The sequence below is a fragment of the Panthera pardus genome, unplaced genomic scaffold, assembly GCF_024362965.1.
Source record: "Panthera pardus isolate Hobbes unplaced genomic scaffold, ASM2436296v1 HiC_scaffold_6, whole genome shotgun sequence".
NCBI lineage: Eukaryota > Metazoa > Chordata > Mammalia > Carnivora > Felidae > Panthera > Panthera pardus.
Genome location: NW_026526991.1, coordinates 20,237,997 through 20,251,028, shown reverse-complemented (window position 1 = coordinate 20,251,028; position 13,032 = coordinate 20,237,997). Strand labels below are relative to the sequence as shown.

The window sequence follows — 13,032 nt, the reverse complement described above, 5'->3', positions numbered from 1 at the left end:
AGTACAATTTTTGAGGTTGTCTTTCAGTTATGCAGTTCCCTTGCGACCCATCCAAGTTGTGTGTGTCAGTAGCCCATCTCTTTGTTAAAAATCTTTTCATGTGCTTATTGCTGAGTAGCAGCCCATGGTGTGGATGGATGTAGCGTACTCCATTCAGTGATTCACTTGTTGAAAGACTTCTAGTTTTTGGCCATTATGAATAAAGCTGTTATGAACAGTCATGTACGTAACTTTTTGTTGCTCTGAGATAAATGCCCAAAAGTGGAATTGTTGAGTTATATCATAAGTACATGTCTCATTTGATGAGAAACTGTCAGTAGTTGTCCAGTGTGGTTGTGCCATGGTACATTCCCACCAACAGTCTGAGTGATCCGGTTTCTCTGCATCTTCTCCAGCAGTTGGTATCATCACTGTTTTTTATTTTTTGCCAGTCTAATAGGATATGGTGAAATCTCATTGTGATTTTAAATTGCATTTCCTTAATGGCTAATGACGTTAACCATCTTTTCGTGGGTTTATTTTCTATCTATATATCCTCTTCAGTGAAATATCTATTAATTTCCTTGGCTCATTTTCTTTCTTTTTTTTTTTTTTTTTTTTTTTTTTTTTTTTTTTTTTTTTACGTTTATTTTGAGAGAGAGCAAGTGCACGAGCAGGGGCGGGGCCGAGAGAGAGGGTGAGAGAGAATCCCAAGCAGGCTCTGCACTGACAGTGCAGAGCCCAATGCTGGGTTCCATCTCACAAACCTTGAGATCATGACCTGAGTCGAAATCAAGAGTCGGACACTTAACCAGCTGAGCCACCCAGGTGCTCCCCACCTTGACCCTTTTTCTAACTGGACCGTGTGTTTCCTTACTGTTGAGTTTTGAGAACACGTTATATATTCTAGTTAAAGGTTTTGTTGTCAAATGAATGGTTTGCACATATATTCTTCTAGTCTATAGCCTGTCTTGTTCCCTTAAGATTTTTCACAGAGCACAGTTTTAGATTTCGATGAGGTTCAGTTGACCAACATTCCTTTTATAGGTAATGCTTTTGATGTCAAGTCCAAGAACTCTTTACCTGGCTGTAAGTCCTAGATGTTTTCTCCTACTTTTCTAAAAGTTTCATAGTTTTGTTTTACATGTAAGTCCATGATCCATTTTGAGTTAATTTTTATATAAGGTGTGAGGTTTAGGTCAGGTGTCTTTTTTTTGCTTGTGGATGCCCACTGTTCTGGCAACATTTGTTGAAAAGGCTATTATTTTATGTTCTCTTCCATCGATCATGTATCTCTCCTCCTGTAATACCACACTATCTTATTACACTAGCTCTAAAATAAGTCTTGAAATCTTGAAAAAAAATTCCTCCCATTCTATTCTTCTTTTGTAGATTTTTTCAGCTATTCCTTGTCCTTCGTCGTTCTATATAAATTTTAGCAGAATCTTGTCTATGTCTACAAAAAAAACTTTGCTGGGATATTGTTTGGAATTGCCTTAAATCAAAGATCAATTTGGGGACAATTGACGTTTCCCTAAAGATACGCAAAACTGTTAACTTTGTTTATGTCAGGAGGACAGGAAGGGAAAGAAGGAAGTGACTGTTAACTTTTAGATTATATAACTTTGCATCATTTGAATTGTTAAAAGAGCCATGGATTACTTTCTTAATTTCATTAAAAATAATGCATACCCTTTGGAAGCTGAAAATGAGGTTTATATAAACATGTGAGAGGATTCTGCTGATCATTTTTCAAGTAGTTGTGGGTGTGTTTTTAGAAATTATAGATTAGGAAACCAGTTCCCTTATCATTCCTATGTGTTCATGCTTAAATTTATTTCTCTGGGATTTGTTAGACTTGCTGCATTTATATTTTGCTTTGGGACAGTAGGAATAGATGAACAATTCTTGAGTTTTTCCTGAGTACTCAGCTTTGAAGCGTCACAGAATCCCTTGAGATGGGTGTCATTGTCCCCATGGTCACACAGCGGAGTTAGTTGTTGATTCGGGATCAGTTTGAGATTCTGGAGGAACTCCTCTTCTTCACATGTTGCTCTCCTGCTGACTTTAGAAGTAACTTCTCTCTATCAAAACATGCAAACAAAATCTTGTTGGTTTTTCAACATACTGGGCTGATTCCTGTCCAGCAGCCTCTGCAGGAAGTCTTCCCTCTGCCTAGTATGAGTACAGAGCATCGAGCAAGGAGGAGGGCAGAATGGGAGGCCTGGGTCAGATCACATGGGGTCTTGTAGGGTGAAGTAGGGAGTGTGGATTTTCCTGGAGGAGCTCATCGGCAGGTGTGACAAAGCAAGGGAATCACTTGGCAAGGAATGACCCACTTTTTTTTCAAGCAGCTCAATGTTTTCTTGTAAGGTTTTTGCAGATTGTTGATTCGCGGTTACTACTAGAATATATGTCAAGATGTAGTGACTTTCAGAAATCACCAATGAAATTAAACTATTATAATTTCTGAACATTCGATATCCTGGTAAGTATGAAACAAAAAAATACAACGTTTTAGTTAATTTTAATAATAACAGGGCACAGAAATAAAAACCTGATATTCTGCTTCTGTTGTGTAACAGACTGGGCATGGAGGCTAAATTATCAAAACAAATCAATTTACTTACTGTTTCTATGAGTTTTCTTTCAATTAGATTTCTGTCTTTCAAATAGGTGTGAGGTGTAGTTCATTGGCAAAAAGGAAAAGAGGCAAACAAGAATAGTGCCAAAGTAACAGACACCTAAACCTAAATGTCATGTCAGAAAACATCAAGGAAGAATTTATCAGATTAAAGAAGCAGAGAACATTACTTCTAAATCATAATCACTTCAGTGGCATTTGTCAAATTCACCACTATGTGCAACATCATTCTACATTTGTAAAGTCAAAATTCATGTCAAAATGGAAGGGGGGAATAGAGGAAGTCCATTCATTACAATTAATTACCTCTCCCGTTTTAAAAAAGTGTTCAGCAGAATGTACAGAAAAGAATGAATCAGAATGAATTAGAAAATTCAGAAATAATACCTAAAATTAGAAGAGACTTGCTTTAAGTTATGAAGTAAATTAAAATAGAGAATAGAAGGGGCGCCTGGGTGGCTCAGTCGGTTAAGTGTCCGACTCTTGATTTGGGCTCAGGTCATTCTCTTGCAGTTTATGATATCGAGCCCTGCGTCGGTCTCTGTGCTGACAGTGTAGAGCCTACTTGAGATTCCCTCTCTCTCTCTCTGTCTCTCTCTCTGCTCCTCCCCCATACCTGGGCATGCATATGCCCGCCCGCTCTCTCTCTCTCTCTCTCTTTCTCAAAAAAATAAACTTTAAAAAAGAGAGAGTAGAAGAAAGTAGAACCAAAGGAGTTGAAAAAGCCTCTCACTGAAAGTCCAGAAACAACTCCCGTTCATTTACTTACTTATATTCAACCACCACCCCCAGTTTGCACCTCCCCACAAATGTTCCATGTTCCGCTCATGGAGAGGAGCCAGTTTTATTTCAGACTTCAGAGGGCAAGAGCAATTATATTCCCTCCTCTTTTCAACATTCGTGTTTCTTCTCTTCCTTCAGATCCTGTGTAAGGCAGAAGAAGACTAGATCCAAGGGAGGAAAAGAACAGATCCCAGTGCTGGACCACCTCTTATCTCTAATTCAGTTACCTGCAAATAAAGATTCTACTTACCTTTCACATTCTTGGGCAGCCCTTGTCGTGTTACCTCACATCAGGTGAGAAAATAAACTGTGGGTAATTTTGAAAGAAATACTTAGCATGCTGAGTTCAACATGTGTTAGCCATTCCTTGCTATTCCCTGAAAAAAGCCATTGAATGCAACTTTGAACTTTTCTCTTTTTCTCCCTACTTGGACAGACCTCTTGAGAAAGAGAAGGTGATACCAGTCGTCACATGCTTCATAGAGTCACTCTTCATGAATGTTGACAGAGAGAGTTTTGCAAAAGGTCAGTTACAATCCCCATTTGTTCTCTTCTTTCTTTTCTGGCACACCCAAAGTAACTATAAACACAACGGAATACCAGAGAATAGTGCTAGCATTGTGCTCTGACATAACCCCCTATACGATAAATACAGGAAAAAAAAAGGATAAGATGGATGTATTGCACTTGTACCTCAGAATGTGGTGACCGGCTCAGGGCGGCTTGAACACAAGCTGAATCTGAAGAGGAAGTGTTAGAAGGGTCCCATGGTATATGACCCCTCATTTTCAAGCCCCGGCTTTTATCTTGTTCTCTGTCTCCCATGCGTACTCTATCCCTGGTATACACCTTATAGTCCATTTGCCTCCATTTGCTCACTCCGAGCAAGATACTATCTTTTACAGCCTTCCGCTGCCCTTGTACATGTGTTCCTTCTGCCAGAGTCCTTTCTAGGCCTTTGTCACTTGGTGAACTCTTAATTTTCTTTCAAAACTCATTTCAAGCACAGCACCTGTAGGAAGGCCTACATGACTTCCTGGCAGAGTTAGGCTGCCCTGCCCAGAACTTCCTTTCCTATTATACACTTGAACACCTCCTCCCACCAGCATGAAGATAGCAGTTTGAAAGTAGATGTTTTGTTTTATCCTAGGACAGTATTTTCTAATGTAATATATAGTAGTTGTTCATTCATTTAAATATTAAAATGTTAGGTTCTCTGTTTGATACTAAGCAAACACGTTAGAGGGTAAAGCAGACTCACCACAGCTGAAGTGCTCAATAGCCACATGTGGCTAGTGGCTGCCATATTGGATTGCAGCACGAGTACAGAACATTTCTGTCGTTGCAGAAGGTTTTATCGGACAGCATTGTTCTAGTATCTCAAACAGGGATTGGCAAAATTTTTATGTAAAGGACCAGATAGTAGATATTTTAGGTTTTATAAATCCTGTTCAGTCTTTGTGGCATATTCTTTATTGTTTGCTTGTTTGTTGTTTTAAACAACCCTTTAAAAAATGTAAAAAACATTCTTAGCTAACAGGCCATATAAAAACAGGCTACCTACAAATCTGACTTATGGGCCAAAGTTTCCCAATCTCTAGTCTGAGATTAAATGAATGCCTAATTTAAAAAAATAATTTATTAGCTTTTGAAAAGTACAAGTGTGTCTCCTCAAAAATTCTAATTTTGCTGTTGGCAGCGAATCGAACCATTGAACTTATCTCCTCATCTTAATGGAACATACATTTTGATTCTCTATTTTTGAATATATTTTTCTCTTAAGAAAGCTACAAGAGGGGCGCCTGGGTGGCTCAGTCGGTTAAGCATCCGACTTCAGCTCAGGTCACGATCTCGCGGTCCGTGAGTTCGAGCCCCGCGTCGGGCTCTGTGCTGACAGCTCAGAGCCTGGAGCTTGCTTCCGATTCTGTGTCTCCCTCTCTCTCTGCCCCTCCCCCGTTCATGCTGTGTCTCTCTCTGTCTCAAAAATAAATAAACGTTAAAAAAAAAAATTAAAAAAAAAAAAAAAAAGAAAGCTACAAGACTTGAGAACCTTCTCTTCAGTTCCTGCCTGTTACATCCTTACGTTTGACAGATGATTCTTTAGGTGGTACAGCTTCACTTTCATTTAGGAACTCCTAGAAACAGCAAGTGTTAGATAAATGAGATGCCTGGTAGTAATTGTGTCAAAGGAATAAGTTATGTGGTTCTCCTGTTTTTCTGCCCTTAGGAAACTTGTTTGTTCTTTGTCAAGCTGTAAATACTATGTTAAGTTTGGAAGAATCTTCTGAAATTCTGCATTTGGTTCCTGTGGAACGTGTGAAGAATTTAGTATTGTAAGTAAACATATCTCCCATGTATATTAATCATGAATAAAATATAAAAGCTTCTGTTTTTGTGAAATCTTGGGCATGATAAAAGTCCTTATTTTGATCTATTTTATACCCAAGTTGTATTCATATTAGAAATTTATGATTGATTTAAATCCTTAAAATAAGTACATTTTTTATGCAGTCTTTAAATGCAGATTCATCTTTGTAGAGCGGTATTTTACCATGTGGGTAAGCTCATGTTGTAGAGCATAAGGGTATATAATGCTGATTATTCCCAACCGAGACTTGCACAGTGTTGACCTTTTGTGACTTCCTGAGTGATTCCAACACACGCATTTCCACTACACTCATTCTGTCTCATCCTGATATCACCATTTTGGAAAACTTTCCTGTGGTCCTTTTACTACATAGCAAAACAACCCAGGTTTTTGTTTTTATAAGTTTATGTCAACCAGCTCCTGATTTTGGTAGTAGTAGAAGTCTGTTATCGGGGAGCCGTGTTCTTCTCAGCTTAGCATCCTTTCTAAAGGTCACACCTTTTGAAAACCTGGTAAAGTAGTTGGCTTCTTTTTCCAGAGTCTAATCCATTTTCCATCCATGCTGTTTTTTGTTGTTGTTGCTGCTGTTGTTGTTTTAGAGAGAGACAGAGACAGAGTGCAAGCCAGGGAGAGGGGAGGGGCAGAGGGAGAAAGAGAGAGAATCTTAACCAGGCTCCACACACAGCACAGAGCTCTACTTGGGGCTTGAAACAGATTTATTCATTTACTTCATTCAGTAAATATTCATTTGCTTTTCTTAGGTACCAGGCCCTATTCTAGGCACTGGGAGGCATAGTGAAAGAAACACACACAAAATACCGTGCCTTCATGGAGCTACTATTCTAGCAAGAAGAAACACTAAGCACGATAAATAAGTCACATTTATAGCATGTTAGACAGTGGCAAGAAAATTAAAGGAGAGTTGGGATAGGGACATTCTGGAGGTTGGGGACAACAACAGTTTTAAATAGGGAAGGCCTCACCAAGAAGGAGACATCTGAGCTGAAACCCAGAAGCAGAAGGGGGTAAATCATGAGGGTATCTGGGGTTGGGGCCTTTCTGCGTTCCTGACCTGGGAGACTTGAGTGCCACCGCTGTAGGGGGTGCCCAGCAAGGAGCTATTGGCAGCTGAGCAGAGCGAAGGGTGAGTAGTAGGAGAAGATGACACAGAGGTGGTGGCCATGACCGACAGTGTGTGACATTTGGCCGTTGTGGGGCCTGGGCTTCTACTCCAAGTGAAAGGGAAGGAAGCTACAAGAGGAATTTTGGCAGGAGAATGACTTAGGCCTAAGCAGGACCACCCTGGCTACTGTGCTGAGAACAAAGCAGACCAGTTAGAAGACTTACTGCAGTAATCCAGAGTCTCTTTCCATTTCCAGATCTGGACAAAGCTGGCCATTCTCCATGGTTCCTTGAATTGGTTTACATTCCTTTAAGGAGTTTTTCTTTGATATCATCCTATATCTCATGTTTTATGTTCTCTTGTTCACTTTATTGATCTGTTTAAACTTCTCATGGTATATTCTTGGGTATAAACAATTTAAGCCATCTGTAGAGGTTTTGAAATAAAAAGGCACACATAACACAGGGATTAGTACGTCCCCTGCAGAAGACCAGCCAGCCTCCCAACCAGGTGGCACTTAGCCTTGGAGGTCTGGAAACCTCTAACAGGAGTATATACAGCTTTGAAAGTGGAGGCGTAAACTTGGAATTGTGAAAGCTTTAGACGCAAGCTTCTGTGCTTGGTGCCGTGCTAGTTACTGGTTAAGCACATAGGTTTCACAGCCAAGACAACTTGGATTAGAATCTTGTCTCTACCATCTACTAGCCCTGCAGCCTTTGGTGGGTTTATTAACCTCAACTTCATTATCTCTCTCAAGGGAATAACAGCACTTCCCTCGTGGGCGTTAAATTGAACACCACATCCTGTCATGGCGTCATACACATTGCATTTTTATTATGTCCTTACATGCCAGTCTCTGTTCTGAGTACTTCATGTCCATTATTTAATCCTCACAGCAGCTCCATGAGGTGTGGGGACTGTTATCATTACAGATGGGAGCACTAAAGTTCCAAAATAAGTGCAGAATCTAACTACTCAGCATCCACTGCCACCCTGCTCTAAACCACCATCTCTTTTACCTGGATTATTGCGTTAGCCTCCGAACAAGCCCCCTTACTTCTGTCCTTGTCCCGCTGCTCTGTTTGGTGTCTCCCAACCGTACGATACTATTAAATGAAGGACCGATTATGGCACTCTTTTGCCGACAGTGATTCTCCACTAGCGGTGATGCCAGAGACACTTTTGGTTGTCACAACTGGGGGCTGCTACTGCAATCTAGTAGGTGGAGGCCCTGGATGTTGCTAAGCACCCTACAGGATGGCTTCCACAGCAAAAAACTATCTGGCCCAAAATGTCAGTCATGCTGCTATGAGAAACCCATCTTACTCAGTATAAAGTCTGGTCCTTATCCTGTTCCTTGGGGCTCTGTAAGATCCAACCCCTGGCTACTTCTGACCTTACCCCCAGCCACTCTTCCTTGTTAATAACTCCCTTCCAGCTAGACTGGTCTTCTTGATGCTCCTCTTCCAGATAAGCACACCTATCTGTGACTTGGCATCGCCGTTCCCTCTGCCTGAATTGCCTTCCAGATATCCAGTGGCTGACTTATTCACCTCCTTCAGGCCCTACCTCCCTTGACCACCCCGATATCACATATATTCCTTTTCAACCTTCCTCCCCCCCTGCACAACCTCTCAGTCTTGACTTTCCATGGTTTGCTTTTCTCTGCTTCACTCATCACTGTCATACATAATTAGTTTATTTATTATGTTGGCTACCTTCTCTTGTTAGAATATAAGCTCCGGGAGGATAGGGACTTTGTTTTGTGTTTACTGCTATGTCCAGTGTCTATAAAGGTCACTGGCATATAGTAGATACTCACTAAATATTTGTTGAAGGAGGATGACACCCAAAAATTAAGCAGCCTTGTCAGGGGGACACTGCTGATGGACTGCAGAGCTGGCTTCAAACTTGGGCTTCCCTACCCCAGAGCCTGTGCTGTACCCTCCTCTGTACTGTCCCTCCCTCAGCTCGGTGCCTGGCACATGGAAAACACTTACTAATATTCTATAATCTCCCTTTATGTCATTGTCATTTATAACTGTGTAGATTGAAAAAACAGCATTATGGGCACCTGGGTGGCTCAGCTGGTTAAGCGTCCGACTTCAGCCCAGGTTATGATCTCATGGTCCATGAGTTCAAGCCCCACATCGGGCTCTGTGCTGACAGTTCAGAGCCTGTGTTTCCCTCTCTTGGCCCCTCCCCAACTCACACTGTCTCTCTCTCACTTTCTCTCATAAATAAACATTAAAAGATTTTTTAAAAGAAAGAAAAATTAGCATTGGGTTTTAGTTAAAATAGCATATTCTATGAAATCTTTCCATTTGTGACAATGTGGATGGAACTAGAGTGTATTAGGCTAAGCGAAATAAGTCAAAAAAGACAAATACACGATTTCACTCATGTGGAATTTAAGAAAACAGATGAATATAGGGGAAGGGAAGGGAAAATAAGGTAAACACAGAGAGGGAGGCAAACCATAAGAGACTCTTAAATTTAGAGAACAAACTGAAGATTGCTGGTGGGGTATCGGATGGAAGATGGGCTAAATGGGTGATGGGCTTTAAAGAGGACACTTGTTGGGATGAACACTGGGTATTATACGTAAGTGATGAGTCACTAAATTCTACTCCTGAAACCATCATTACACTATATGTTAACTAACTTGGATTTAAATTAAAAAAAAAAAAAAATAGCATATGCTGGGGCACCTGGGTGGCTCAGTTGGTTAAGCATTCAACTTCGGCACAGGTCATGATCTCACAGTCCATGAGTTTGAGCCCTGCATCGGGCTCTGTGCTGACAGCTCGGAGCCTGAAGCCTGCTTCAGATTCTGTGTCTGCCTCTCTGTGACCCAACCCCGTTCATGCTCTGTCTCTCTCTGTCTCAAAAATAAACAAACATTTAAAAAAAATTTTTTTTAAATAGCATATGCTAATCCCATCTCTGCCTCCACCTGTGTGTCCTTGAGCTCATTACTCACTGTTGCAAGGCCTCAGATTCTTTGTCTCTAAAATGGAGTCAATGTCTGCATAAAATGTCTACATTTTACCTTGGTCTCTTTTACAATTCCTTTACCAGTGATAATTTTCTGTAGTTTTTTTTACAGTCTAAATACCCAGCTGTGTGGTGCAGGCTGGGTCTAATAAATAATCTTGTTGCAGAACATTTCCTGTGGAGCCATCTGTGTTGCTGTTAGCTGATCTCTATTATCAGAGATTATCCTTATGTGGCTGCAAAGGGCCACTTTCTGAGGAAGCTTTAATGGAATTATTTCCCAGGTTACAAGCTAACATTTCAACTGGCATATCCAAGGTAATGGTGTTTTGTGGTATGTTCTCAGTCTCTCCTCTTTGATTATATATGTATCGCCAGTGGTTGTCAGAGCTCCTTAATCAGAAAATGCTGCTAGGGGGTGATTTCTGTTTGAAGCAGTGATTCCTAAATTGACCTACAAACTGTTTGCAGCAGGATTACTTGGGGAGCTTAATAAAAATACAAATTCCAGGTCCTCACAGGCTGGAGTTCTGATTCAGAAACTGAAAAATCTGCATCGTTTTTTTTAAAGCCCTCTAGGTGATTCTGCCGCTTGGTCAGGTGTGCAGAAATACCTGAATACGTTATGTAGGGATTGTTATGTAGGGATAACAATCACTAATTGCAACAGAATTGTAAATTTAATCAGTTTCTTTGCCCTTATTTACAGAGATGCTTATAGTGTCACAGTTGAAGGAAAAACACGGTTCTATGGGCAACCTTATCTTTTCTGTCTAGTCTGGTCATTACTTGTTCCGTGTACTATTTGAATAAGGTGTTGGTTGGTGTCTAATATGAAATAAGGTATAGAATAACATGTATCTTTCTGATAAGCATTATATTTTCCTTAATGCTATAAAACTTAAATCTCACTGGCTGTTAATCGGTTTCTTATGTGTAAACTTTGAAGTTTTAAATGTGCCTTTTACTTTCTCTAGATTCGGCTTTTGACAATAAGGATCCTGAACCATTTTGAGGTTCGACTTCCAGAACTGATGGAGGTATTTTTGCTGTTCAATTTGGATAACTTTTTAAAAACATCATTCTTTTTTTAATTTCCAAAGTGATACTTTTACAGAAAATTCAAATACCGTTGTGTAAATATCTATCATAAAAACTGAAATTGTTGTTGTAATTCTTAGTCCTGCCCACACTGAAAAGTCACAGGTAATTGGTGAATATTCTTTCAGACCTTTTGTACACATGTACAATTTAAATAGCATCAGGGAGGTTTTGCCATATCAGTACCTCAGGCTTACCTCATTTCTTTTGAGGCTTAAAAGGATACTGCCCCGATACCAGAGTTTAAAATATCTTATATAACCAGTTCTTTGTTGATGGATGCTGAGGTGGATTGTTTGGAGTTTTGCAGCATTTCCAATAAAATAGTAATGAACATCCTTATGTTGATATATTTGAATAGGGAAATATTCCCATAATGCATATTACTACTTGTAGAAGTAGAAATTATAGAAGTAGAATTGTGTAAGTGGAAGTATATGTATACGTTTTTATTTGAACAGATGTTGCCAATCGATTTGAGTCATTCTGAGAATGAGTTTCCTGTTTTTTCCTTGTCATTTCTGTGCTAGACATTATTCTTAAATTAGATTCTAACAAAAAGTAAATAGTTTGAGGAAAAATGGATCATTTACCACAAGAAGTGTTGCTTATTTAATTACAACATTAACATACCCCAGTTTTTCTTTTTTTTAGAACTTTGGTCACATATCATGTTCTTTTTGCGAAATCAAAGTACTGACCTGCCTCCTTGGTTTTCTCTGTCCACTCAGGATGATGGGCTCTCAGAGCGTCAGTCTGCCTTGGCTATATTACGCCAGGCAGAACTTGTTCCAGCAACTGTGAGTGATTACAGAGAGAAGCTTCTTCATTTGAGAAAACTAAGACATGATATGGTGCAGGCTGCAGTCCCTGACGGGCCATTACAGGAGGTATAAAACAGTGTCTCAGGTTTTTAAACAATTTGTGCTTTTTGATCTGTTTAGCTGGCTTTTGGAAAGAGAAACATAGCAAGTAGTTAAAAAAAGTTTTTTATTTAAGCTAGATAAATCTCCAGTTTCCTTAGGTATTTTGAATTAAATGGCTCTGCCAGCCTTTTCCACAGTGGAAATAACTGTCCTCCCTCTGAATACAGGCATAATATGTGAAGGTAGGTGCAACAGAAGGGCTCAACATCCGGTTTAAGACCTGACATTCTTCTCCATGTGCTGCAGGATGTCAGGCCTCTTATCTTTTGTATTGGGGGTTTTTGTGCGTGACCCTTGAGGATGGATCACAGATCCCTTTGTGAGTAAGGCCAATGGAAGTGTTCCCTTTAGATCAGAGCATTTCTGCTCTTTACATGTTTTATATATTAGTGTCTTGTGTTAACGTTTCGTTTGGAAAAAGGGCTCTGCTGCTAAAATAGTAATAAACACCTCATTCCCAAATAATACTAAAACTACCATTCTATATGATGCCTCCCCAGCACATGGAGATATGAGTGATGGCAGTCATTCTCAAAGGTGACTGAGAAAACTTGAGACCCTCTGAACTGAATGCCTTTAATGCATAGTTTTGAAAACTCAGCCATCTGCTCACAGAGCCGCAGCTGCCATTCACAGTGTATACCGTCTTGGGCTCTTTGGTATCTGTATTTTACTGCTTGCTGTTCAGGTTTTATCTCACACGGTGATGGTAATAGCAGTGTTTGTTAGGTGGGAATTTAATCATGAGTCAGATCTGTTTATTCAAATGCTATATCCTTTGTGAACATCTGGAGTGAGTTTGAGTACTTTTGCTTTAGTGATTCTTCTTTGTTAAATAGCAAGTGACATTTTGGGGAGAGTCAGAAAATTATTATATGCCGAATTTTGGATTGGTACCTACAACTTGTTCCTTAAAGCACAAGCTTCTTTTTAACCTCTGATTGTCTGAGTTGGGATATTTATATTTCATATATTCTGTAGTTTATAGCCCATTTACTAAACTAGTTTCCTATAATCACAGGTGCCACTTCGTTATTTATTAAGCATGTTGTATGTTAACTTCAGTGCCCTCTGGGATCCTGTTATTGAACTCATAAGGTAAGCATGGGTT

At 39.8% G+C, this 13,032-nt stretch overlaps 1 protein-coding gene across 2 annotated transcripts in view; it reads left to right on the top strand.

The window, feature by feature from the left end:
- Positions 1-13,032, top strand: part of UTP20 (UTP20 small subunit processome component) — a 109,210-nt gene that overhangs the window by 15,479 nt on the left and 80,699 nt on the right. For both annotated transcript variants that reach the window (XM_019446575.2, XM_019446574.2), the window contains exons 13-19: positions 3,545-3,700; positions 3,843-3,931; positions 5,634-5,739; positions 10,062-10,212; positions 10,872-10,934; positions 11,727-11,885; positions 12,943-13,019. In XM_019446575.2, the coding sequence (XP_019302120.2) occupies positions 3,545-3,700; positions 3,843-3,931; positions 5,634-5,739; positions 10,062-10,212; positions 10,872-10,934; positions 11,727-11,885; positions 12,943-13,019 (801 nt within the window). The remainder of the gene's footprint in view (positions 1-3,544; positions 3,701-3,842; positions 3,932-5,633; positions 5,740-10,061; positions 10,213-10,871; positions 10,935-11,726; positions 11,886-12,942; positions 13,020-13,032) is intronic.